At 33.1% G+C, this 27,122-nt stretch overlaps 2 protein-coding genes across 2 annotated transcripts; both read left to right on the top strand.

Moving 5' to 3' along the window:
• Positions 1 to 4,731: 4,731 nt before the first annotated feature.
• On the top strand, positions 4,732 to 8,355 carry LOC116007154 (protein KINESIN LIGHT CHAIN-RELATED 3-like). Its single transcript, XM_031247758.1, has 3 exons — positions 4,732 to 4,876; positions 5,375 to 7,439; positions 7,807 to 8,355. The coding sequence occupies exons 2-3, from the start codon at positions 5,425 to 5,427 to the stop codon at positions 8,024 to 8,026; spliced, it is 2,235 nt and encodes a 744-aa protein (XP_031103618.1). The 5' UTR covers positions 4,732 to 4,876; positions 5,375 to 5,424; the 3' UTR covers positions 8,027 to 8,355.
• A 2,121-nt stretch (positions 8,356 to 10,476) lies between these two features.
• Positions 10,477 to 16,082, top strand: LOC116007162 (putative exosome complex component rrp40). The gene is made up of 10 exons (XM_031247769.1): positions 10,477 to 10,686; positions 10,800 to 10,952; positions 11,060 to 11,134; positions 11,784 to 11,870; positions 12,558 to 12,614; positions 13,504 to 13,596; positions 15,002 to 15,074; positions 15,173 to 15,248; positions 15,371 to 15,461; positions 15,540 to 16,082. The coding sequence occupies exons 2-10, from the start codon at positions 10,896 to 10,898 to the stop codon at positions 15,657 to 15,659; spliced, it is 729 nt and encodes a 242-aa protein (XP_031103629.1). The 5' UTR covers positions 10,477 to 10,686; positions 10,800 to 10,895; the 3' UTR covers positions 15,660 to 16,082.
• Positions 16,083 to 27,122: the final 11,040 nt, after the last annotated feature.

Consider the following 27,122-nt stretch of genomic DNA (forward strand, 5'->3'; position numbering starts at 1 on the left):
ATTTTGAATGGAAACATAAAAACATTAATATAGAAATGACAAAATTATATTGTTGTCCAGTTTTATTCCTTATTTTGCTTATATAGCTTGAATGAGAAATTTTCATTTTAGGTATTTATCCCTTATTTTTGGGTAGTTTGGTCAATCCTCTCTTAATTGTTTTAAGGAATGCATGTCATTGTATTCACAATTTTTGCAATCGAGTACATTTAGGTATGTAAGTTGCTCATTTGTTGTATATATGTGAGGTTGTACAATATAAAAGTTGTATTTTCGCAATTAATTATGAAAATGGAGAACATAATGACGGTTCCTGAATCAATTAAGAGAGTATTGAACTAAAAAATAAGGGATGAATAGTTAAAATGACAATATCTCATTCAAATTATAAGCAGTAAAGAAAAAAAATCATACTAAATCACAATAAAGTAGAAAATCATACTTTTTCTCAAAAAAAAAAAAGAAAAAAGAGAGAGAGTGAAGAAAATCATACTGAAAATATAATTTTGTCATTTCTATAATATTAGTTCTATTTAAGTTTCAATACAAAATAACACCATCTATAGAAGAAAGACTAAATAAGCCACTCTATTGACTAACTAAGATGTGATATTAATTTCACCAAAAAAAAAAGAAGTGATATTAATTCATCACTATTTTTTCTACATTCTACAATTCCAAATCACTTTCAAAATATAATATAATATAATTCAAGCTACCAAAAGCAACACTTATGTGAGATCGTCTCACGAGTCCCAATCCGTAAGACGAGTTATATATATCTTTAATTAATGGGTCTGATCTTTGATTGATGGGTCAAATCTTTGGTCTCATTAATCAAAGATCCGACGAGTCTCACACAAATTTTTGCCTTTGTAAATACTTACAATTGGGGACAATCTTAATTAAGTTAGTTGATCGCACCATTAACTTAGTAACACAGAGTTACAAGTCAATCCCGTGTGAGAGCGGCATATGAAATAATGACTATAATAATTATCAACTCAGCTCCAATAGTTTACTCCATCTAGAGATTTTCTATTTTTTTTAGTTTTTGGCAAGAAAAATGGATATTATTCCTTCAAAAAAAGAAAAAAAGATAGAATTAAATAGTATGCAAGAATTATTTGAGCTGTGTACGGGAAGTAGTTTTGAGTCATGTATGAAGCTCCGTCGCAATAAATGCGATAATATAAGTGTTCATTACCTAGCAGGTGGAAGCTTGGGATGAGTGCATATGTCAATTAACACACTTCTTTGTAAGCCTTTATATTCATGAATTGAATTTATTAAGGATTGGGTATCAGAGTACTGCCCTACCTCTGTATTATCTAAGCCTTCTACTACTCGTGACTGCTTCAAGTAAACCTTTAGCTACTAAACCTAGATATATTTAACAAGTAGTAACCAGATACTCAAAGAACTCTATAATTAAGAGTGTTTGATTTACAACAATCACAGATCACCTACTGAGAAGCAAATAAAATATAGCGTTACATTTTTTAATAGACTAAATAATAATAATAATCGAGTACAAAAAGGAGATAAGTAAGTATAGTATTGTCTTACCAAATACAATTTACGGAGTATGTATAAAATTTAGGACATAGGTGATAATGTAAATTCATTCATGTATTTCGCATGTATATGATGTGTATGGAAATTGTATGAACAAAGGAGTGAAAAAATCCCAGAATTAGCTTGTTCTTGAATGCTTCAAGCTAGGTGACATCTATAGAGAGAGAGAGAGTAGTGGAGAATCCAAAAGTCCCCTCAAGTGAAGGGCTGAGGCCCTTTATATAGGCATCTAGACTCGTATTCTATACCGAATACACGTACAAAAATACGTAGGGCAATATACCCAAGATAATATATATTCCATATCAATAGGTATTGTATTAAAAATACTAAGTAGTAAATTAAGAAAGTTGTAACGTGGGATTAGAATCTTGTACGTAGACACTCGGTGGAGGACTAACTAATCAATGCAACCCCGGCCCTAAGATTTTACACAACTATCTTTGTGTTTGCACTCCCGAACTAGGATTTGGAACTCAACTCACACAATTAGCACGGAAAAGAAAATGAAAGTATAGAGAGCTAATATAGCAAATAGACAATCATTATTGCATGAACCATGTTCCACACAGTTGTGTGGACCAAAAATAAAAAGTACATTATTTTTGTATTGAAGGTACATTATTTTTATACTGTAGATACATTATTTTAGGATACATTATTTTTGTACTGAAGGTACATTATTTGATATATACTGTCAAATAATATACCTACAGTACAAAAATAATGTACCTTCAGTATAAAAATAATGTACTTTTTATTTTTGGTCCACACAGCTATGTGGACCATGGTCCATGCAATAATTATCTAAAGACCAATTTATTTTTCTCTCAATATATATCTCTTTATATAGTTGCATTCTCAACCATTTTGAGAAAGTTATTTTCAATAGTGACTACATAATTTAAAAATTAAAATTTCTAAATGCCACACAACTACACAATTTATTATTATTATTATTCCTTAAAATAATAACCACATAGGGAGAAAAACCCTCTTAACCTTTTCATTTCCTATAATTTTTTTTTTAAGTGCTAACAATGTAGTATCTGTTCATAGTTACTTTCTCAACTTAATAGAAGAGTTAACAGTTGACTCCTCCACTGAGGCTCAGGCTCGGGCTCGAATCCACTCCCATCATCCATGTGGAAGTGTTAACCGGGACACCGAATGCCACTAAACCACAAGGTCTTTGGAGATAAGGCTTGAAATGTTTAAAAATGTTCAAATTAAGATAGAAATAAGCTTTTTGAGACCTACTCTTAATTAATGGGCTAAAAACAACCTAATTTTGTTATCAAATTTATATATTTCTAGAATAGGTCCGTCGGTGACACATGTGAACCTTAACAAATTAACATATGAAAATTAGATGAAGTGACACAAAAATTGATTATGAGAAAACTTGCATTTGAACACTAAACCAACATATAATTAATGTGTGATAAAATGATATGACATTAAATCAACTTCACAAGGAATTATGAAATAGTACTTAAATTGAGTCTAAATTTTTACTCTTGAATTAATTTTTATAGTAAATGATTGACCAAACTTGGGCGCAAAATCAGGTCCTGATCTTGGCACCTCTAAGGTCTCACGCCAAATGGACTTTGGAGGTCTCAAGCCAAGCTCCGAGCTCAGCGCCTTGAGGAGGTCCAAGGCCAAGCTCTTGGGCTTGGGCTCCGTGGCTTCATGGAATGTTGTAGCACACATAGTGGAGGCGTAGACCCGATCAAGGAGGTCCAAACTACCCACCCTTTTCTCGCGGGAGCAGTTGGAGCGCGGTCTAGCTAGTATAAAAGCACTCTCCTCTTTGCCTCATTAAGATATTATCACTCAATTTCTTGTAACAATCTTACACGAGTCTTAAATACAATCTTGTCTTCGTGACACCTATTTCTTGCCTTTACATTTATTACCTTTATCTTTATGCATTGTCTTTTAATTATTGGGCTATTTGAATCGGATTACCCGAGTCAATATAACCCATTAATAAAGTTAAATATTTGACATAAATGTTGTATCACTTGATGTTTTCCTTGAGCTAGCGACTTTAGTTTCTGACAGGCTTGCTTTGCATTATGATTTTTTTTAATCAATTAAAATAATACCATATTAATAAAGAAAAAATATGTCATAATTGACATGACTTCAAAAGTGACGTGTCTCGCATAATTTCCTGAGGTGGTTTTGGAGCATTTAGTTAGCAATGAAAATTTAAAAAATAAAAAATAAAAAATACATTCATTAAGTACAATATCGTGATTATTGCAATATTATTATGACAAGTACAAAGGTAATGTTGACTCGAGTCTTTTAAATTATGCGGTTCATTAGGGGGATGACTTCAATACTTATTTTTCATTTTATTTTTTACTTTTCATGTTAAACATTTTTATTTTTTAATTTAAATATTGATAAATAAAATAACATATACTATATTGTAACGGAGTCCATAGTATTCAAAAAAAATATAATTATATTTTTACTTTTGTTTATTAATTATGAACTCAATCACTTTTTGCCACTCAACTTTCTAAAATTAAATAACTTTAGTATAAAATCGCATTGTATAAAGAAGAGTGAATTTTGGTGGATATGTATTTAAATAATTTGGATACAATTTAATTGATTTGAACATATTTTTTTTAGACTAACGAGGCATTTGATTTAGAGGAGATAATCAGAAAGAAAAGAGTTACAATTTCATGAGAGAATTAGAAAGAAAAGAATTACAATTTCATGAGAGATGAATAATGTGTGAATTCAAATTATATTCTTTACGCTATTGAACCTCAATCTCATGACCTCTCATATGAAAGAGTCACTACATGCCCATCTAAGCATAAGGTGTTGGGCATCTCAAGTGTTATTAATTCAAGTGTGATTCCAGAGACATGGCAAGGGCAAAAATGTCATTTCAAGAGTCTACCAACCACGGTTGGAAGTATTGCCAGAGGAGGCGTTGCTGGAACGGAGGCAAAGGTTGGGGAAAAGTCGCCATCTCTTTTAACTCTGACATTCCACCGCAAAATACATTATTTCCCACTTTGCCCTCACTCTTTTCCCAAAATTCGGTTCACATCCCCTTTGCCCCCACCATGACTGTCTCTCTTTGTAAGTTTGTATGTTTAGGCACTCTGCAATTCTGCAGACCCACCAAAAGGATAGATTCACCCCACCTTCCATTCTCTCCAACCACCCCCCACCCCCCTTTCTTGTATTTTTCTCTCTATATAACACCTACACTTATTCAGCCATTTTTCTTGCCCCCCTCTAGTGGGTTCTTTCTCAGGTATGCTTTACCCTTTTTCTGTTTCTCAGCTAAATAATTCTTCTTTTTGTTGTTTCCCATCATACCCTTTCATTTTCTTGCATTTTCTTGTTCATTGACTTGTACTTTCTGCTTCTGTTTCTGTTTCTGATGGGGGGTTTTTGCTTCTGTAGATATTGTTACTTAATGTGTGCTAAGATCTGTTTAAATATTTTCTATTTTAATGTTTGAATTTTTCATGCCCTTTTTTTTTCCTGATTTAAAAGATTGAATTTTGCTGTTGTATTGCTCCTGTTACTGTTAATTTCTCATGTGTGGACAAATCTGTAGGAGTAATTTGTCTAATTAATGCTTTAAAGGTCAAACTTTTGTTGTCAAGTTGAATAGGGTACACAAGATATATGCATAATATGATATGTACTAGATCTGCTTCTGGATTTTCTTGGCAGAGTTTGTGTATTTGGAAAGGTTGAACTTTTAGCTCTCTAAGATTGTGTTTTGTTTACCATATGGTTGCAGATAAGTTATTTAATTTATTGGGGGGTTTTTCTTGCTGTGGGTGCTAAAAGATGCCTGGAGTTGTTGTGGATGAGATTCATGAAGAAAGGGAGGATAGTGAGTTCAAGGAGAATGAGAATTCTGGAGTTCATAATGAGAATTTAGTTGTGAATGGGTCTCCGAGGAATGGTTTGGCGTCTCAAAGCCCTCGGAATGGGGGAACGGGCTATACGGGGAATGGGGTGGCCGAGCCCTCTATTGAGGAGCTCTATGATAATGTGTGCGAGATGCAGAGTTCTGAGCATTCGCCGTCAAGGCAGAGTTACGGGTCTGATGGTGATGAGTCGAGGATAGATTCGGAGTTGCGCCATCTCGTGGGAGGGGAGATGAGGGAAGTGGAGATAATGGAGGAGGACGAGGAGTTGCAGAAGCCCGGGAATGGGAATGATGATTCCCGTAGTGATTCTGGTTCTAAGAAGGAAAGTTCGTCTACTACAGCGTTGGACAATTCCGAATCTGCAACCAGCAAAACTCCCCCGTCGGGAAAATCAAAGAAAGCTTCTCAATCGCAGTTGGAGTCTGATGCTTCGGGAAAATCAAGTCCAAAAGGGAAAAGTCCTCCGGGGAAACCTTCCCTAGATAAGCAGAGTGAAAAAAGAAAACCGGCTAGGGGAGTTTCGTCTTTGAATAAACAGAAGAGTTCGGCTGTAGGGGGGTTGAAATCACAGAAGGGTACTGAGGACACGTCTGATTCGGGTGTAGAAAATCCCGATCTTGGACCATTCCTGCTCAAGCAAGCAAGGGATTTGATTTCTTCTGGGGATAATCCTCGTAGGGCCCTCGATTTAGCTCTTCGAGCTGCCAAGTCATTTGAAAAATGTGCTGACGGGAAGCCCAGCTTGGATGTGGTCATGTGCTTGCACGTCACAGCAGCAATACACTGTAATTTAGGCCAGTACGGTGATGCTATTCCCATTCTGGAACACTCGATTGAGATTCCCGTGATCGAGGAAGGCCAAGATCATGCCCTGGCTAAATTTGCTGGATATATGCAGTTGGGCGACACTTATGCAATGTTGGGCCAAGTTGAGAACTCAATTATTTGTTATACGACAGGTTTGGGAATCCAAAGACAAGTTCTCGGGGATAATGACCCGAGAGTTGGTGAAACGTGCAGGTACCTGGCAGAAGCTCACGTTCAGGCGTTGCAATTTGACGAGGCCGAGAAACTTTGCCAGATGGCTCTGGACATGCACAGGGATAACGGCTCACCTCCTTCCCTCGAGGAGGCAGCAGATAGGAGGCTAATGGGGTTAATTTGCGAGTCAAAGGGAGACCACGAGGCTGCCCTCGAGCATCTCGTTTTGGCTAGCATGGCCATGGTGGCCAACGGGCAGGAAGCGGAGGTGGCATCTGTTGATTGCAGTATTGGAGACACTTATTTATCTCTAAACCGCTACGACGAAGCCATTTTTGCTTATCAGAAGGCACTCACAGCTCTCAAGTCTAGCAAAGGAGAAAGTCACCCGTCTGTTGCTTCAGTTTTTGTCCGTCTCGCTGACTTGTATAACAGGACTGGTAAACTGCGGGAATCTAAATCCTACTGTGAAAATGCCCTTCGGATTTACGGAAAACCATTACCGGGTGTCGCCCCAGAAGAGATCGCCAGCGGTCTTACTGATGTCTCTGCTATTTACGAATCAATGAACGAGCTCGAGCAGGCGTTGAAGTTACTGCAGAAGGCTTTAAAGATTTACAACGACGCCCCTGGTCAGCAGAGTACTATTGCTGGCATCGAAGCCCAGATGGGCGTAATCTATTACATGTTGGGGCGATACTCCGACTCCTATAACTCTTTCAAAAGTGGGATCTCAAAGCTTCGTGCCAGTGGAGAAAAGAAATCCGCATTCTTTGGAATTGCTCTCAACCAAATGGGGCTTGCTTGTATACAGCGCTATGCCATAAATGAGGCCGTAGACTTGTTCGAAGAAGCACGGGGCATTTTGGAGCAAGAATACGGGCCTTATCACCCCGAGACATTAGGGGTGTACAGCAACCTTGCAGGCACATATGATGCTGTTGGCAGGTATGCACGGTATTTCAATCTCGGGTTCCAATTAATGTTTTGTCTTACTTGACCCCTAGAATAATGCGTAACCTATTTGTTGCTTCACACTTTGAGTGCTATTGACTCTGTTACAATGTAGTATCTGTTCATCAACCTACTGAAGCACAAAGAGTCAACAGTTGCTCCACTGAGGCTCGAACCCACTCCCATCATCCATGTGGGAGTGTAAACCGGGACACCGCACACACAAATGCTACAATTGCTAGCCCTCTTTAATTTATACACAAATGCACACACACACACGCACATCTTCAATTCTCGTTATCATCAATGCAGCTTAAGACTTGTATAAGTTTAGTGTTGAGTGAGTAAATGGTGTATGCAGGCTGGAAGATGCAATTGAAATCTTGGAATTTATTGTGAATGTGCGAGAGGAAAAGCTAGGAACGGCTAATCCAGACGTGGACGATGAAAAGAAGAGGCTGGCAGAGCTACTAAAGGAGGCGGGTAGGGTTCGGAATAGGAAAGCGAGATCGCTAGAGAATCTGCTCGTTGTCAATCATCGTCCTAGTAGTACTGTGAATAACAACGGCATAAAGGTTTGATCACAATGTTTGTATATGGAATGGCATATTGATCCTGTCAAGAAAACATACAAAACAGAAAAGGGGTATAGATGAAGATTTTATTTTTTATTTTTAAAATTATGGGTGTGATTTAAACATGGGGCTGCATTGTGATGTGATTAATTTACCATATATTTATCACAAGTTGTCTTTTTTTTTTTTGAAGTTTCATATGAATGTATTCTTACAAGGTGTAACATTTGTATATCATTGTAAAAGAAAGTTTATTATCCACCAACTCCATGATTCAAAGAGTTTGGATATTATATTGCAGAAGAGAATATATAGAGTTGGAGCTTATGGTACAATGAAAATGAAATGTAGGATCTGTGAGTATGAAATGCAAAGGCAACCACCACAATGAATGATTGAATGATCCACTCATCATTGAGGTTGGTGGAGTTTTTAGTGTAAACAGTTGTCATTCTAGGTATATATATATATATATATATATATATATATATATCCAATTTATACTAGACTAATCTTTAAGTTTCCAGAATCTCTGCTCAAGAGTCGTCGTCGGAGGTAAATTGTAAGTCACTCGAACAACCTCTTGTCAGTCCCTGTCATTAACTTTGCTGCACATTTCACTTTGTATTTTGAAGGCAACAGCTAGTTTGAGGCAATGTGGCTAAAATTAGAGGATTGTGAAAGAATTATCAAAAATAGGTGGGATGGATGGGTTTATTCAAGGTAACTCAGCACATGTAGTCTGGGAAAAAAATAAGAGGGGAAGAGTTGCTTTTTTGAGGTGGAATAAAAGAATTTTGGGTACCTAGAGGAAAAGAGGAAGAGAATTGAGAATAAACTTTAAAAAATCAATACCTATGAGGAAGATCTTACCATCGCAAAACAAAGAGATGCATGCTTTGAATAAAGAGCTTGAAAAGATTCCAGATGATGTGGAAATAAAGATCAAAAGTTCATTGGCTTAAAGAAGGGGTAGAAATACATAATTCTTTCATGCCATGGATAAAAATTACTAAAGAAAATAAGCTGCAGAATGAATTTATTTGATTAATAAATAGTAAACAAGACATATAAAATATGATAGAGTGAGTAAAATATACACATGTCCATATATGTCCTTTGACATGTTAACTGCTAATCATAAACAACTAATCTTACCAAATATCTTTCTATAATCAACTAAAACAATCCATTAGTCAAAACCACTAACACAATTCACTAACCGCTAATTACTAAACAAGGCATTGTCTATCTACTTATATCATTTACCCAATCAAATCTATCACCAGCTGCCTACTTTATCACCACGTATATCTACTTATTTTATCATCACCACTATTATTTATACGATCTATATATTCACCACTATGACTACATATAATATTTTATGTTTTTACTCTATCCATGTTATTAGAAATGACAATAGGTATGTACTTTTCTATTAAACCATTTTCAAATTTGAATCAAAATACAGTTAGAAATTAGAACGACCTAGACATGAATGAATATTACTTGTACCAATTCCATCACGTTTGACATTAGTACTCGAAATCACAACAAAACCTATTTAATGCACTCGCATGCTCGTATGCACACAATTGAGTATCGGGCACGAAAAGTTCACAACTACTTAGATTCGTTTCAAACTCAACTATCAACTATCCAAACGCACCCTATTAGGGTTCAAGTAAACAATATTATTTTACCCATTGCCTTATATGAATATTGTTCATATAATATGAAATTAAAACTAAAAAAGTAGCACAAAATTTTGAATCTTTGATTTGGCCTGGTTCAACGCACATACATGATCACACCACTCAATATTATTGGCACCTTTTATGAGAATTACTTGTACGCTAAAATGAAGAAAAATAATCTAGTTTCAAATAATTGCGTATTTTTTCTTTTAAAATAATATTAAAAATAGATGTTGATCCATGTTTAGAATTTTATAAGGTATCATTTAAGCACAAAAGATTTGACGGCGCATTTTTTTTTTTCTCTTTGGTGTGGTTATTTTTCTCATTAAAATTTTCTTACCAAGATTTTTAATGAGGTACATAAGAGTTCATTCATATGATAATTAATCAAAAGGGTAGTGTTATACAGAATGCGATAATTTGGAGCTTAAGTGGACGTGAACTCAATTACTTAGATTTTTTAGACTTACAATTTTTTTAATCTTTTTAATATTTTTTAAAATTTATGTTTCTTACATTTATAAATAAATAGAGATGTTCATTTATTATTATAACAGTTCATTCACGTGGTAATAACTAATAAGTCAAAGGATCGTTATATTTTCTTTCTCGTTGTATTCTATTGGGATATTGGGATATTGGGATATAACATAAATCAAATTTTAAAGCGATTTTATTTTATTAACAATTAAATAATTAAAAAAAAAAAAAACACTTATAAACCAGCCCTAAACAATTTTTGAATGCCCTTGTCCCTTCCTCTCAGACTCGGCGGTTTCTGTCTTCTGTCGACTCCTCTCCGTCTCTCAGTCTCCCACGCCGTCGCAGCCAGCCAGCAGCCGGCAGTCTCCTCCAACGCGGCGGCGAGCCGGCTGACCTCTCAGTTTCTCACTCTAATAGCAGCCCACAGTCTCCTCAAACCTCAAGGCTCACGGCTCACTCAGTGGCTAGCACAAGCGACTGGTACTCTCACAATATATTGTTTCAAAGCTAAAATATGTTTATATTAAACACGATTTCTATAAAGATTGTAGTTTTTACAGCATTAAGATATACTCTCCCTTTTGTTTTTGCAGGATTCTGGGTTAACTACTTAGAACCAAACCTAAACCTTGCTTACTCCAAAACCCCCCCCAAATACAAATTTAGGGTTTATCATTTTTTGATGAAAAATGAAAATGGAAGCTAAACAACCAAGTACTCTCTCAAGCTTCATCGACCAACCAGTAGTAAGTAGAATTACTACTTTGGGTTTCTTAGAGATGCTTTTTTTTTTGGGAGTGTGTTTATATTCAGAAATGCAAATCATGAATTTTTGTTTTAAATTCTTATTAAGGTCCCAGGTGATGTGATATTGGATCTTTCTTCACTGGCTAACCAAACCATAAAGCTTGGGGGTGGCCTTCGACAGGTTTTCACTCTTTCACTAAAATTTACCTTTCTTTTCTTTCACATTTTTTTAATTATAAAATTTAAGTGCAAAGTTTATATTAATCAACAATTAGAATAATGGATTAGAAGTAAGAATATGAAAGCACTACATACATTCTCTTCACAAGCAGCAAGGATATACTACTCCTTGTATTTTATCAATCTGCTAAGCACTCCTAGCATGTGATATGATTTATTTTTGTTAGTTTGCTGCTTTATGTGATACTTTCTGATGGAAAATGCTCCAATCTTGGATCCTTAAGTTAATATTTATATCAAGGAAGTTAAGGAATATGTGCAAGCAGCTTATGACGGATTTAACACTTAAATGAATTGATGGTTAAATAGAGTCCATGTAGTTAAGCCAAACTAAACTGGGTTTAATGCTTAATTATGTTCAATCACTAGTGTTCTGGGCTTTTAAAGACTTACACATACTCTCAGACTGGTCATGATGTTCATGTTCATTTCTTAAATTCCAGTGATGAATGAGATACACTAAATAGTATGGCCCTATTACTAAATGGAAGAAGTATAGGATAGAAAAAAAATTACAGAAATATAAACAATTGGATTTGTAAATGCCTTTGTGCAGAAATTTAGTTGATTTTTTATTTTATTTTTTGCAGGATTGTGATACTGTATCTGTCATGAAAGCTGGGATTTTGAGATATACAAAGCCAAATAAATACTGGGTTGAAAGCTCACAAAAAAGAGTGAGTATGATGCTTTAAATTGCTTAGAACACTGAACACCAAATGATTTTGATATGGTATTTGTGATAAGTTCGAGTTTTTGTGCTTAATGTTCTCTTCTGCTTAGTATTGCTTTTAATTCATTTCAAAATTTGCCTGAATCTTAATTCATTTCAAAATTCAAATTGTTCTCTTGTGCTTAGTATTGCTAAGGCTCAAACTTAGTGTGAAAATTAATTTTTAATAATAGAAAGTGATTGAAAATTGTTAGTTGGTTGCAGCTATTGAGTATTGATTTACCATGTTAAAATCAAGGTGTGATTGATATTTTGTTATGAGTATTGCTATTCACCCCTAAACAATTTTCCCCTCATAATTTCCCTCCTGACATCTCATTAAAAGTTGATGGGGTCGGCCAATTCATGGCACCCAATGATTATAAGACATGTCATGGAGGGCATTTAGGAGGGGCAAGAAGCATTTTCCTTTTGTTATTTATGAGTCTCTTTAATTGCTATTGTGATCTTTATCACAGGGGTCATATTTTTTAATGTTCCCTAAGTCTTGTATCTGGATTTTTCCTTAGACTTTATTTGGTTCTTTCTATGTGTTTTTTTTTATTTACTTCTATGAAACTATTTAATTTGATGGTATTTCACTTATAGATGCTATGCAAGTTTTTCTTATCAATCGTGATACTCTTTACAGTATGTTCCTTGTGCGGGAGATTCAGTTCTTGGAATCGTGGTCGACACTAAACCAGATGTGAGTAATTTATGTACATCAAATTTGATACTGAGAATGTTCTAATGTGGTAATATTTTTATGAGCTTTATTCTTGGGAATAGGGAGCTTAACTACCTACTAGGTATTTAAAGCTCTTATTGTCTTTAAGGAGATTTAATGTAAGCAAATTTTTATCATGCCATTTTGAGCAATAATTTGATTAAAAATTTTAAAACTAATAGGAAAATGAGTGTTTTGATTCTCAATAATTAAATGCCAGAGATTCTATATGAGTGTATGACTATATGAGAGTACAATATCTCCTTCCCTTATTATTCCTTTAGATGTTATCCCCTGATCCAGTTTCACTTATAAAACAGAGAACAATATACACAAATATATATCTGTGTGTTATGAAAATGAGAACCTCCACTTGATTTTGTAATGAATATCAAAATCTCTTCTGTATTTTCATTTACTTTTACAATTTGAATCTTTTGATGGTGATTGTTTCCAATTCTAAATCATTTTTGAATTGTCCTTTATAATTTTCATTTTTTCAGTTATGTTGTTAAAAGGACTATTAAACATCTCACATTGGTTTATAGTACAAGCCTATAATTCATTGCTTTAGAAAATTGTGCCCCCCTACTAGATTTTTGTGATATGATATGTGCTTCACTGCTTCCCCTGGTTCAAACGGCTATAGATATGCGGTGCTGCAGTTCAACCATCAATGTTTTTGTATCGATTTTTGTTAACCTCAAACCTGTTTTTATCATTGTCTCAAACTAAGTCTAGTTCTTCTGTTTTGTATTTTTGTAGGCTCTGTATTTTTACTTGAACTTTCAATTTGTTTGCATAACTTATTTTGAACATTCATGTACATATTTCAAGATTTATGCTTAATTTTTCTTTTTGGTGACAGAACTTTCTTGTAGACATTAAAGGGTCAATGTTGGCATTTTTGCCCGTTCTAGCATTTGAAGGAGGAACAAGAAGAAACATTCCAAAATTTGAGGTACTTTCTTCCTTTAAATGCTTCTGGATTATGGCATGCAGTTGGTTTCATTTTATGGCTCAATTCAATGTTTTCATATATTTTGACTGGCTTTTACAAATTTTGCTTCTACCAACCCAGCCTTTGTGCTTTTGAAATTTTGAGCAACCATTTACATGACATAAACTTGAACCAGTTCCACATCTGGAACATGGTGCATCTATAGTTCAAGGGATTGCAAAATGATGCTTAAGAGTCTAAATCTTCAAAAAGTTTAGTGGGTGGGGAGGGTAGTTTCAAGAATGAGCTAAATGCGGTTTGAGGCCCCAAGGATCTGTGTGAATAATGAGCTAATGTTGGATAAACTTTTTCACCCAACAGTGTGGTTGGAATGGATAGAATGTTCAATTTCTGTATTTTCTGCTATTTCCTCTTCTTTTCAACAACAGTTTGGTCCTATTCATGGACTTTTGTAGCTCCTTAATGTGTGGCAATGTCTTCACTTTAAAATGCATGTGAAAAAAGCTGTAGGATTACAAGTCTGCAAGTAGATGCTTGTGAAAGAAATTGTTGTTTCCTTGAGGAAATTTTGTTTTATTTTATTTGCTATATTTTCTAGCAGTAAATTTACTGTATAAATTTATTGTCATGCACTAATTAAAATGAACTGAATTTAAATTATTAATGAATCTGATCTTCAATATAATTGAAGATCAAGTACTCCACAATATATATTATCCACAAAAGTATGCTACTGTTTATGCATGGCCCAATATAATATAATACTGTCCTAGATTTGACATGAATATTTTGGGTGAAATATATCTAGAAGAGTAAAAAATCAATTTGGCTACTGTTTATGACCCATCTACATTAAACTCATCACTGATTTGGACATAATGGGTTTTGATTCATTACGATCAGCCTAAAACTGACCCGATGTGCCCATTTATAACCCACAGGGTGCAAAGTCCTTTTGACCTGTTTCTTTTTCAACTTGGATATATTATTCCTTTTTGACTTGTATTTTCCACCACATTCCTTCTTGGTACTAATTATTTCTAGTGATCATCGATTAAGCAATCTATCTACTTATTCAGTATAATGATGAATCTGGATTTCGGATGCATGCTGGGTATTATTAATGTTTTACTCTCTAACTGATTTGGGGAAAGGCAAGTTGTTTAGTGATGACTGAAAGTAGAACTACTGTTGATTTGGATTTGAGAAATTTCAGTACATGTGAATCCTTTTAGTATGTTTATTTTCTTAGTGTGAGAAGCCAGATCACTCTATTATATCTAAAGAAAAAAAAAATATTTCAGCAGAGTATTGTGAAATTGTCCTGGATTTGCTCTGTTTTCTACACACCATCATCATCATCATTGGTGCTATTTTGAGATTTTAAACATATGGTTGTTTTCAGGCCGGAACACTGATTTATGCCCGTGTTGTCAAGGCCAACACCGGAATGAACCCTGAGCTGTCATGTATGGATGGTAAGTTCCACTTCAGCTTAAAGAATTTCTTCTATTTATTGATTTTTCCATTTTTAAATGCTTAACCTTGAGTTTGAAACAATTGGCTGTTTCTGTAGCCTCTGGAAAGGCTGCTGAGTTTGGTCCCCTTAAAGAGGGGTACATGTTTGAATCATCAACTGGCTTATCACGGATGTGAGTATTTCGTAATTTTCTGAATTAACATGAACATGCTTGCTGAAATTTGGAGGAATATCGTGCATCCTGTCTCATATGTTATTCAGATTCCCTAATTCCTTCTTTTATCCTTTCCTTAGACTTTTGAGTTCCCCGACCTGCCCTGTTCTTGAAGCTCTTGGCAAGAAGCTCTCTTTTGAGATAGCAATTGGTTTGAATGGCCGTAATTGGGTACGACACTCGTGCTCCTCTAGCATTCGTTGCATCATTTGGTCTTTCATCATTTATACTAAATAGTTTGTGATGTAGGTAAATGCTCCCTCCCCCGCAACAACTATCCTCGTCTCAAATGCTATCATGAATTCCGAGTCCCTGAGCGCCGTGCAGCAGAAGATTATGGTGGAGAAGCTGCTCCATAGAGTGCAATAATGATACACAAATTTGGAGCTTTTAGCTCCAAAAAGTAGAATCCAGCCTTTTCACATTCTGCATTCAATTACAAGGTTTTTGTTGGTAGGGATAGAGGGATATTCTGTGTTGAATGTAAATGAGGGAATGTAGAGAACGTTCCTCAACCATATTGTCTCACCATTTGGCAGATTAACAACAGCTCCTTCACACGACTATACCCATCAAAGTAATCCAAGGAACAAACAATGTGTGATCTGTGGCCTCTGTTTCAAGAATCCATGTAGTTGAACACTAGAATTGTATGCCTAGGATAATCAAGTGTTGGAAATTAATGAAAAAAATGAGAAAACTATGGTGACATTTATGTAATTATGATGGTGCATCTGGAAACAATTAATAATGCATCCAAGGATAACTAATAATGTCATCATATTTTTTCTTTAACTTCCTACCATTGATTATCCTAAATGAACGAATGAGATTAGTTGCACGTTTTCATAGGTTTACAAGTTCTCATATTATCATTGTCCTTATATATGAAAAATTCTAAGGTGTTGATTAGCACTCATATAACTCTTTTGCCCGATACCACTCCAAAGTGAATGGTTAAAGCTTTGAGTTTATACTAGGTACACATTCAATATTGTTTACACACTTTTTTCTTTTTTTCTTTGAATTTGCACGAGAGGCATGGTGATGATCGGTAGGGGCAAATCCAAAAATACCATTAAGTGAGAATGAAAACTTAAAAAACTTCAAAACGTGATAAAAATATTTGTGATAAATTTGAAATGGTTGGAATAAATTGCATAATATCCCAATTAATATGATATTCTTAAAATACTTTTTATTTTAATTAGATCAACCATATGTATTTCTAGATTAATTTGAATACATACAATTAAAACTTCTAAATTACATTGACTACATAGTACATAAAAACTAAGATTTTCTTTTAAAATATTTTTTATAATTGAATTATAAAACATACTTTGTATCAATTAATTCATCAATTTAAATAATTAATATCAAACTTAACACATTATAAATCTCATAGGGGGTGTTTGGTTATTGGCTTATAAGCTAAATTTTAGCTTATTTGACCAAATTTAGCTGTTTGACCAACCAATAAGCTATTTTGAAGTGTTTGGTAAATGGCTTATTGGCCTTGGCTTATTGGGCCAATAAGCTGAAAATTGAAAAGCTAATGAATGTAGCTTTTTGTATTAGCTTGTTGGGAATAATAGGTATATTGACTATTTTATCCTTTGAAAGCAATATGTGATTTACCTTTAAATGGGTGGTGTGTTTGTTATTTAATAATAATAATAATAATAATAATAATAATTATTATTATTATTATTATTATTATTATAATAACAAACGGGTGATGGGTTTGTTATTTTTAATAATAATAATAATAATAGAAAATAAATACATAATAAAAATTGTTTTATAATACTCGTATATAATTTAATAAGAGTTAAATAAACAAAAATAATTAACTTATGCCCTTAAAAAAAGTATAGATGATATCCAAATTTTATAATTATTTATTAATAAGAGTTTATCTTCTTTGTTATATTTAAAGGTTGAAATAATACAATACACTCATACCCTTAAATGTTATTTTACATTCAATCAGCTACTAGTAAACCGCTAATTTACCAAACAGTTTTTTATAACCAACTAATACAACCAGCTGGTCAAACCAGTTAACGCAACTAGCCATCAACTACTAGCTAAACCAACCAGCTATCAGCCGTTTACCAAACACCCCCATAATTAATATAAAAAATTACAATTAGAGTGGAGTGTAGTCAACAAGTTTTAATCCTTAAATTAGATCTCTTAAAATAATAAGATACATATAACCAACTACGCTACTTCAATCTTTGGTAACTTTTTTTGTATAATAATTTATTATGTACTTCTAATTAAAATATCTATCATATATAAGTGTATATAACATACATATAGGGGTAGAGGTGTGGGTGGGGGAGGAGGGCAGCTGTCCCCATTATCCCCCTCTGGATCCATCATATCCCTGCTGATCGGCATTATATCCTTTCCTCTCTTTCTCTCTTAACTCCAAAGAAGTATTAATTTTTGAGAGTACACTTATAATTTTTTAAGAAAGATAGAAAAAAGAAAAGAATAAAAATCATAATTTATTACTCGGTACACATATTTAGGTAGTGATTACGAGTTTCTTTTATCACCTAAAAAATCATAGTTTAATTTTTGAATTAATCAAAGAATGCTACTTTGATAGAGACTAAAATAGTACTAAATATAGTACTACTCTTGATGAAAAAGACACCACTAGTAACTAGTAAGTCATTATGATTTATGAAGACTATTAAACGTGTCATAAAGTTCCCAAGAAAATGCCAAATGATGGAAGTACACAATTAGGGTTGAAGTCATTTTCTCTGCATGTGACTTCTGAATTCTGATCTCTATGCTTACATTTGGCATTTCGGGCATAGAGTTATTTGTGTTACAATCAGTGTTGTAAAAATCCCGTCTAGACACTAATCGACTGTCTATCGTATTACCATAATCAGTGGTGTAGGCGGCTGGCCAACTAGGCTGTCGATTAGGCCGCCTAAGTGCTGTCTTGGTGCTGACCGCTTAGGCCTCCTAGGCACCGACTAGGTCGCCTAGCCGACCGATTAAGTATTGTTCCCTTCTTTTTTAAATGAGTTATTTTAACTCAAAACGACATCGTTTTGAACGAAATAACCCTAAATTGTTCAAACATTAGATGTTTTTTGGTTAATATTTAATATTTTAGTATTAATTATTAAACTATTAAATAGTTTATAATTATCAAGTCTTAAAAAATTTTAAAAAAAAATAAATTTTTAAAAAATAAAAAATATACGGGCGCCTAGGCGCCCCCGAGTGCCTATGGATTTTTTCAACCATGGTTACAACATTATATACTTCTCCCAAAGGTTGAATTTCCAACCATAAGGGTCACTATGCCTCGACCCGACAAAGCAGGTAAGAGGAGATTACAACATTACGACGAATAATTATTAAAAAATATTTTTACTTATATGTAACTATTAATAATTAATAAACTATTATAAAATAAATTCATATCCTCAAAAGTCATTTGATATGTTATCAGTGAAAGTTAACAACTAACTTTACCAAATACTTCTTCATAAATAGCTAATACTACCTGCTAGTTAAACTAAGTAGCACAATCAACTAATATCTAATTGCTAAGCAAAGCCATCATAAGTGGTGTTTATTTTATATTCATGCAACTGTACATATCTGTTAAGTCAATAAACCATTACTCTTTAATTTCATGTCGAAGTGGAGCAATTAGGAGCTATTCTTGGAAAATTAGAATGAAATTAAAATGGTCATTTTGAAGTATTGTTTTCAATACGGTTTAACAATTTGGATCGGATTAAAGTGGATTCGAATTGTTCTAAGTAAGGAAATGAATTTAATATATTAATACACTAAAAAAGGATATTAGATGAATGAGAAATTAATTTTATTAAAGTTTACCTATAAAAGTGAAAAATGGAGTTAAAAGATAAGTTTCGAAGGAGCTTTTGTCCACTTTGAAAGTAAGTGTAGGTTTATACCAGCATAAATACATTTTTACATTTTGAGCGCTGTAAAAAATGTAGCTAGAAGTCTCTCATTTTTGTAAAAAAAATAATTTCTCATCTAATTTTATGTTTGCATTATATAATTGAAAAAATATTCCAATAAATAAGCAAATTCTAAATCAAAGACGAGAATTCCCATCAAATGAATGTAATATGCAGAATTTATTCCCCGTTCCATTTGATCTGTCTTACTTTCATTTTTAGTTTGTTTCAAAATATTGTTCTATTTCCAAAATTAAACATCACCATCATTCTATATTTTTTTAATTTACTCTTATGACTTTTGCTTTCTTTATTGTTTTTATTTACAAAAGTGAGAACAATGAGGACGTAATTAGAAAACACATAGCATTTACTCTTTTTTTTTTTTTTTTTTTGCGTGTACGTAGGGTTTCCATCGTCGAACACAATGACTAATTCCATACACATAGCATCTCTTTGGATGAGACAGTTGACATGGAGATTTAAGACTACTGCATACCCAATGCCAAGAATCGAATCTTTACTTTAATTTCTTAAAAGGCGTGCATAAAGTAAACGTGAAAATCAATTTGGGACGGAGTGAGTATTCAATTATAAACATTTTACATCTCCTAAACTTGAAAATTAAACTCTTCCCAATATATATCAACAGAGCATCAACGGGCCTTATCAAATAGCCACAATTCTGTGCAACACTCAAATTCATCCTCACAACCACGCATGGTTGAAAAAATCGCTAGGCGCTCCTCGGGCGCTCGGAGAGTACCTAGCGCCTAGGACGCCTAGGCGGGGACTAATTGGCGCCTAGGTGCCCGTATATTTTTTATTTTATTTTTTATTTTTTTAAAAATTTATTTAAATATTTTTAATTTTTTAAAGACAAATAATTATAAATTATATAATACTTTAATAGTTAATACTAAAATATTAAATATTAACCTAAAACATATCTAAAGTTTGTACTTAGAGTTATTTCGCTCAAAAAAATGTTATTTTGAGTGAAATAACTCATTAGAAAAAGAAGAACAATAGTTAATCAGCCAACTAGGCGGCCTAGTCGGTGCCTAGATCGAAGGCATAGGCGGTCAGCGCCTAAGCGGCCTAGGCGGAGTTTAGGCGGCCTAAGCGGTCGCCTAGCCGGCCAGGCGCCTAGACCACCTTTTAAGGTGATACGCTAGGCGGTCGACCGGTGCCTAGCGCCTAGGTGGGATTTTTGCAACACTGTAACCACACAAGCAACAAATTATTGCGAAAGAAATTCAAGAAAATTTTCATTGCGATAAATAGCAACGAAGAAGATTTTAATTAAAAAGGAATAATATGAATAAGTTTCAATAGAAGATACAATAGGGGATAACAAATTTAAAAAACAACTCAACAAATAATTGATGGATCACATTTAAATAAAGAGTTAATTCCAGCAATGGTCCTCCGACTATGTTGATTTTCTAAAAGAGAAAATTGTCATTTTGGTCTACTGACTATAGGGGTTCTGTTAATTTCAGTCCATGACTTTCAAAACTGTTAATTGCATACCAGGACTATTCAATTTTTATCAATTCTGGTCACTCCGCCCAAATTGGCGGCCAAATGTCTTCGGAAAGTCCAAAACCCTAAAATAATGAGGGTATTTTAGTCATTTCACACTTCTTTATTCTTCTCCGGCGAGCTACCATATTATTTCCGGCCACCAAATGACTAAAATATTCTATTGAAACAATACCATATTATTTCCGGCCACTAAAATATTCTTCGATTGGCCGTTTCCAAGCGTTATTGACTTTCAATTTTCTCTTTTCTAAAATTAGTCCCTGACTTTTAATTTGGACAATTTAGGTCCCTTGACTTTCAAATTCTTTCTAATGTTGGTCCTTTTGTCAAATTTTGATTAAATTGAGGTCAAATGAAGGGATAAAATTGTCCGTTCACTTGTATACTCGTATTTCTTCTGTCCTATACGCTATGTATATGAATATAATATCAGTCGAAGAGACACCGTATAGGGCATGAGAAATACGAGTAATAATACACTAAACCGATGAACAGACAATTTTACCCCTTCATTTGACATCAACTTAACCAAAATTTGACGAAAGGACCAACATTGGAAAGAATTTGAAAGTCAAGGAACCTAAATTGTCCAAATTAAAAGTCGGGGACTAATTTTAGAAAATCAACATAATCGGAGGACCATTTTTGAAATTAACTCTTTAAATAAATTAAAAGTTAGAGATAACATGTATGTGATGCAATGGATGTAGAATATCAATTTCCAAGGTGGTCCTGGGAAAACATAATCTCCAATGTGAGTAGTTGAAAAACAAAATATGGCAATTAAATAATTGAGTAAGGTCTATCTTATACGGAGTATTATAGAACTTAAGAGATTATGTGTTTGTAGTTGACATATTCTGTATTTACTGTTAGTCATTTATATATACCTATAAATAAATTGAATATATATAATATGTTAACTACAGACACATAAACTGTTAACTACAAACACATAATATTATGTGTTTGTAGGTAACATATTAAAAACTACTATCATTCCATCTTTTTAGTAATTTGATTTTTAAGTTTGGATTAGGAGTTAATTCTATTTTTTGTCTTAGATTTTATAGGTGACAATTCACTTTTAGTCCTTTTTTATTAAAACATTCTCATTTGGTCCTAGTATTATTGTGGCATGACCAACTTTAGTCCTTCAGTAGCAAAATCGTTGAAATATTGTTAAATACAAAGACATTTCAATCTTTTTTATACAAAGTATGTTGAACCGGTATATTTTTTATATTTTTTTTTTGAAAATATTCATAATTGAAGACGAAAATGTCTTTGTATTTAACGATATTTAAACTGATTTGTTGGTAAAGGACCAAAAATTGTCATGTCATAATAATAGTAGGACCAAAAGTTGATGTTCTAATAAAAAAGGACTAAAAGTAGATTGTCACCTATAAATCTAGGATAAAAAATGGAATTAACTCTTTGGATTAGTGTTTTTAGAATTTCGTTTTGATTTTTTTTTTGTTCACATTGGTGCTTTGGATGTCATTATATTAGGACTAATTGTCTTAATTTTTTGTTTGTGTATTTTTAAAACATTTATTCCTATTATAGAGTCATACATAACCAAACATCAACGTGCTCACCTAATCATCGCAAATTATACCGTGGACCATGGTCCACAATGCATCGTGGATCATGGTCATGGCTGATACTGCAGTTGTGCTGAACTGGTACTGCAGCTGTGTTGAAAGGGAAATGCAATTGTGCGGAACAGAGGTCGTTCATCCGTTCAACACAACTGCAATATCAGTTCAACACAACTGCAATATCCGTTCAACATAACTGCAACTCCAGAGGAATGAAACGACCTTTGATCTGTTCCGCGTAACTGCAGTTCCTTTTCAACACAACTGCAGTATCAGTTCAAGACAACGACAGTATCAGCCATGGTGCATGGTCCACTGTATAACAACTGCCTAATCATGTGCGCAGGGTCTTAGGACAGGTGAATTATTAAGGACGACATCTGTAGCATGTGGCATCAGGAAATTAATGGCCACACATATGTCAATGATGCCTTGTTTGTATTTATTTTCTTCCTTGTAATAGCATTATATTATTGGATCTTCCAAAAAACACTCTTTTATTCCGCATCTACTCCGAGTACAGTTAGGTTGATTCTTCCGAAGAAGAAATGCAAGTAGATTTAAACAATGAAAGATCGACAATGGAGGAGGGGAAGTGTTGGGAATGATTTTAATTTCCTGATATATAATATATGCTTTTCTGTGCTCAGATCGCCTTTGACAAATCACAAGTAACTTTTGGCATGTAGTTTTATCTATATAACATCTTTCTGTAATTCGAGTCTTAGATATCTTTTTTTTTTTTTTTTTTTGAAAATGAGTCTTAGATATCTTTTCCATGATCATTATAATAATTCCTACATGTGCCTTCAAGTGGACTTAATTCTCACACCGAGGGGTGTGACGGTGAGTTTTGAGTGAAATCTACAGTCATTACTTGATGATATGCACGGAGTAAACTCCACTGACGCCAACTGACTCTGTTATAATGTGACAGCCACGCAGTCACTAAGGCTCGAACCCGTCCCCTTCTACATAGGGGGTGCAACCAGATGCCACTAGACCACAAGGTCATTGGCTCCACTGAGGCTCAAATTAAATCTTTTGCTTAGGAAAACTAGAACTCACTTTAACCTAACCAATAAAATCAGAAATACACCCCACTGAAAATTATACATCAAAATAACTACTTTAAATGCCAATTTTAACTCATTTTACCAACCGGACTTTCTATTCCATTCTTTATATAACTATGTTTCTATTAAAAAAATATGTTTTCAGTCTATCAATTATTCAACAAGTTAAGAGTTGTTTTAGTATCTTTTTTAGATTGTCGAAGAGTACAATGGGGATGGAATATAAAAACCAATCACTAAGGTTATTGTGACTACAATACATTATTTTGCACATGATAAACGTTATGTTGTGCATAATATGATTGCTAATTATACACGTTTTAAAATTTCTAATTAATTGAATTGCGTCGTGATGATCGACGGTTTGGAATCACTAATTAATTAATATTTATAAAAATTGCTGACAATATATGGTCCCAAAACTAAGGCAATGTATAGTATAAGATTCGACATTATTTTACACAAAAATGGCTAAGATGCATTTATTTGTTCAAAAAGCAAAACCTCAAGTATGTTTAGTTTGGGATCAGATGAGTTTTGTACAAATCTCTAGCCATATATACTAATTAAATATATGAAGAAGAAAATTGAATGAAGGGATATTTAAAAAAAAAAGAATAAAAATTGGTAAAAAAGATAAAACCCATTAATAGAAAAATAATTTATGTTCATAACTACTTTCTTAACCCATTGAAGCTCGTCTCCACTGGGGTTGGGGGCAATTTATATTGTGGATCAGGGAGATGGTTTCTGTGTATTCTAGGCAGTCATTCTGTGTATTCTAGGCAATCATTCTGTGTATTCTAGGCAATCGTTCTGTGTATTTATGTTAGTAACACAGGTTGTGATGTGTTTGTGCATTCGAATGTTTAGGATGATGAGTTATGTATATTTTGTGTAGGTCAATCTTCTGTGTATTATAGGCAACCGTTCTGTGTATTCATGTTAGTAACATAGGTTGTGATGTGTTTGTGCATTCGAATGTTAGGAGGATGAGTTCTGTGTATTTTGTGTTAATATTCTGTATATCCTAACATTCGAATGCACAAACACATCACAACATGTGTTACTAACATGAATACACAGAACGGTTGCCTATAATACACAGAATGATTGCCTAGAATACACAGAACTCATCTGCATTGTGCACCCTGGTCTACGGTATAACGATCCAGGGTTGGGACTCATGACCTTTCAATTATTGGTAAGAACCCTTTTATATATGTTTGTAAGAGTTAATATCATCTAGGATCCTTCGAGTATAGTAATTTTGTCGTGTTTAGTCCTAAATTAGACTTTCAAATTAATTACCCATTAACTTGTAGTCTTCCGTAGTTCTTCGACTTTTTAAATTATTACCATCTGTGGTTCAAGTTACCATCCATGATCCTTCATAGGAATTTATTTTAATTTAAAAAGTTACACGTCTAATGTAAAATGATATAAGCTCATACAAGACCTTTTTATTTTTATTTTATTTTTATATTTTATTTCGTCTTCGCATACCAAATTGAGCTATATATTTTGCTGTCAAAGATTTGGTTGGACGGGCAGCTACGACCACCGACAGGCAGACGTCACAAGATATTCCATTGCCACATTAACGGCGTACAAACAAACATAAACTGAAAGTATATTTGAAACAAATATTTTAAGGGAGGTGTTATGATGCCATATATAACGATGATATGTAAGTATTTTAAATTTGATAAATTTTTATTTTTTTAAAAAATATTATTTATAAAATTACACGATAAAATTACAAAAAATTTGTATAAAATCATCACACAAATTAATCTCAAAATGTATATACATTAAATGGGTTTAGAATATTTAAAGAAAATAAGAAAAAATAAAATTTATATTACAAACTTACTGCCCAAACCGCATTAAGCAATCCACATTTTTTGTTGAAAACGCAATCCACATTCTTTAATTGAGTTAATTGTATTTTTTGTCCTATATTTATTGGTGTCAGTATACTTTTAATCATTTTTTAAAAATATTACCTTTGGTTATAGTATTACTGTGACATGACTTTTTTGGTACTCTGTCAACAAAAACAATTTAAATAGCATTAAATATAAATGCATTTTGGTCTTTTAAGTGTTAAGTCTTTTTTTGTTTTTGGTTCTAAATTTATGTGTCATTACACATTTAGATTTTATTTTATTTTATTTATTTTTGTAAACATCCTCATTGGTCCTAGCATTATTGTTGCATGATAGTTTTTTTATCCTCACCTCGCTCATCCAACAAATATATTTAAATTAAATGGCATTTAAAATGATGTTATTAACCGCTCAAAATTCTCATTTTCTCAATATAATTGTGCCGTAATGAGAAACTCAATAATTTAATTATAAGTGTGACCCCATTTAATCCCTAAATGAAATTACATGTTAGCATTCTTTATTAATGGTGAGATTTAAACGAAGGGCTAAATGTGGCCTAGAAATAAAGTTAAGGATGTAATTTGACAAAATTAAAAGAATATATAGAAATACATGTGACAACATTATAATAGTCGATGACTAAAAGTGTTTTGTTCTTTCTTAAAAAAAAAATCAATTCCGTTGCAAGGGTAATAGCTATTACCCGGGGCCCCCTGGTATTAACCTATTCCTGAACTCTTAGGAATAGGTATTTTATTATAATTTCTTTTTTACCATTTTTTAAACCTAAAATCATTTTTACAGATTGAATTCATCGCATCACCTCTCTGTCATCACACGCAGATTGAATTCTTCTTTTATGAATTTTTATTTTAATTATATAATAATTATTGCGGCTGCGGCACCACGCCGCAACCCCACACACACACACACACACACACACACACACACACACACACACACACACACACACACATATATATATATATATATATATATATATATATATTATTTATATAAAAAAATTTGTAACTAAGAGCAATTAAGGCTCCTTAAATTATTATTCCTTTTTTCTTATTATTGTTATTAATATTATTATAAGTTTTATTTTATGATTACATAATAATAATATTAATATTAATAATAACATTATTATTATTATTATAATTTTTTTTGAAGATATTATTATTATTATTATTATTATTATTACTACTACTACAACTACTACTACTACATAAGGGTATTTATGTCTTTTAAAACATATTTCATTTCTATTCCTTAAACCAACCAAACACTGTAATATAATTCCTAAAGTCTATTCCTTCTGCGAACCAAACAACAGAATACAATTTCTATTCAATTCCTTGCCTATTCCATTCCTTATGGAATATCATTCCTATTACCTCAAAATTCATTCCGTGAACCAAACGTGCGGTAAGTTTTCACTAAAAAAGTATTGCATATCCACTAAAAGGTACTACATGTTCACTAAAAAATATTACATTTTTATTCAAATGTATTGCATTTTCCTTTAAAATTTCATTAAAAAATAATAATATTTCTTCTCGAAAGTATTATATTTTTACCATAAATTATTAGTTTTACTTGAAAAGTATTACATGATCACTAGAAAGTATTAGTTTTTTTAGTGAACAAATATTATATTTTCATTGGAAAGTGTTGCATTATCAACTAAAATTACTTACAACTAATCTTACCAAAGAGT

This window comes from Ipomoea triloba, chromosome 2 (assembly GCF_003576645.1).
Source record: "Ipomoea triloba cultivar NCNSP0323 chromosome 2, ASM357664v1".
Lineage (NCBI taxonomy): Eukaryota > Viridiplantae > Streptophyta > Magnoliopsida > Solanales > Convolvulaceae > Ipomoea > Ipomoea triloba.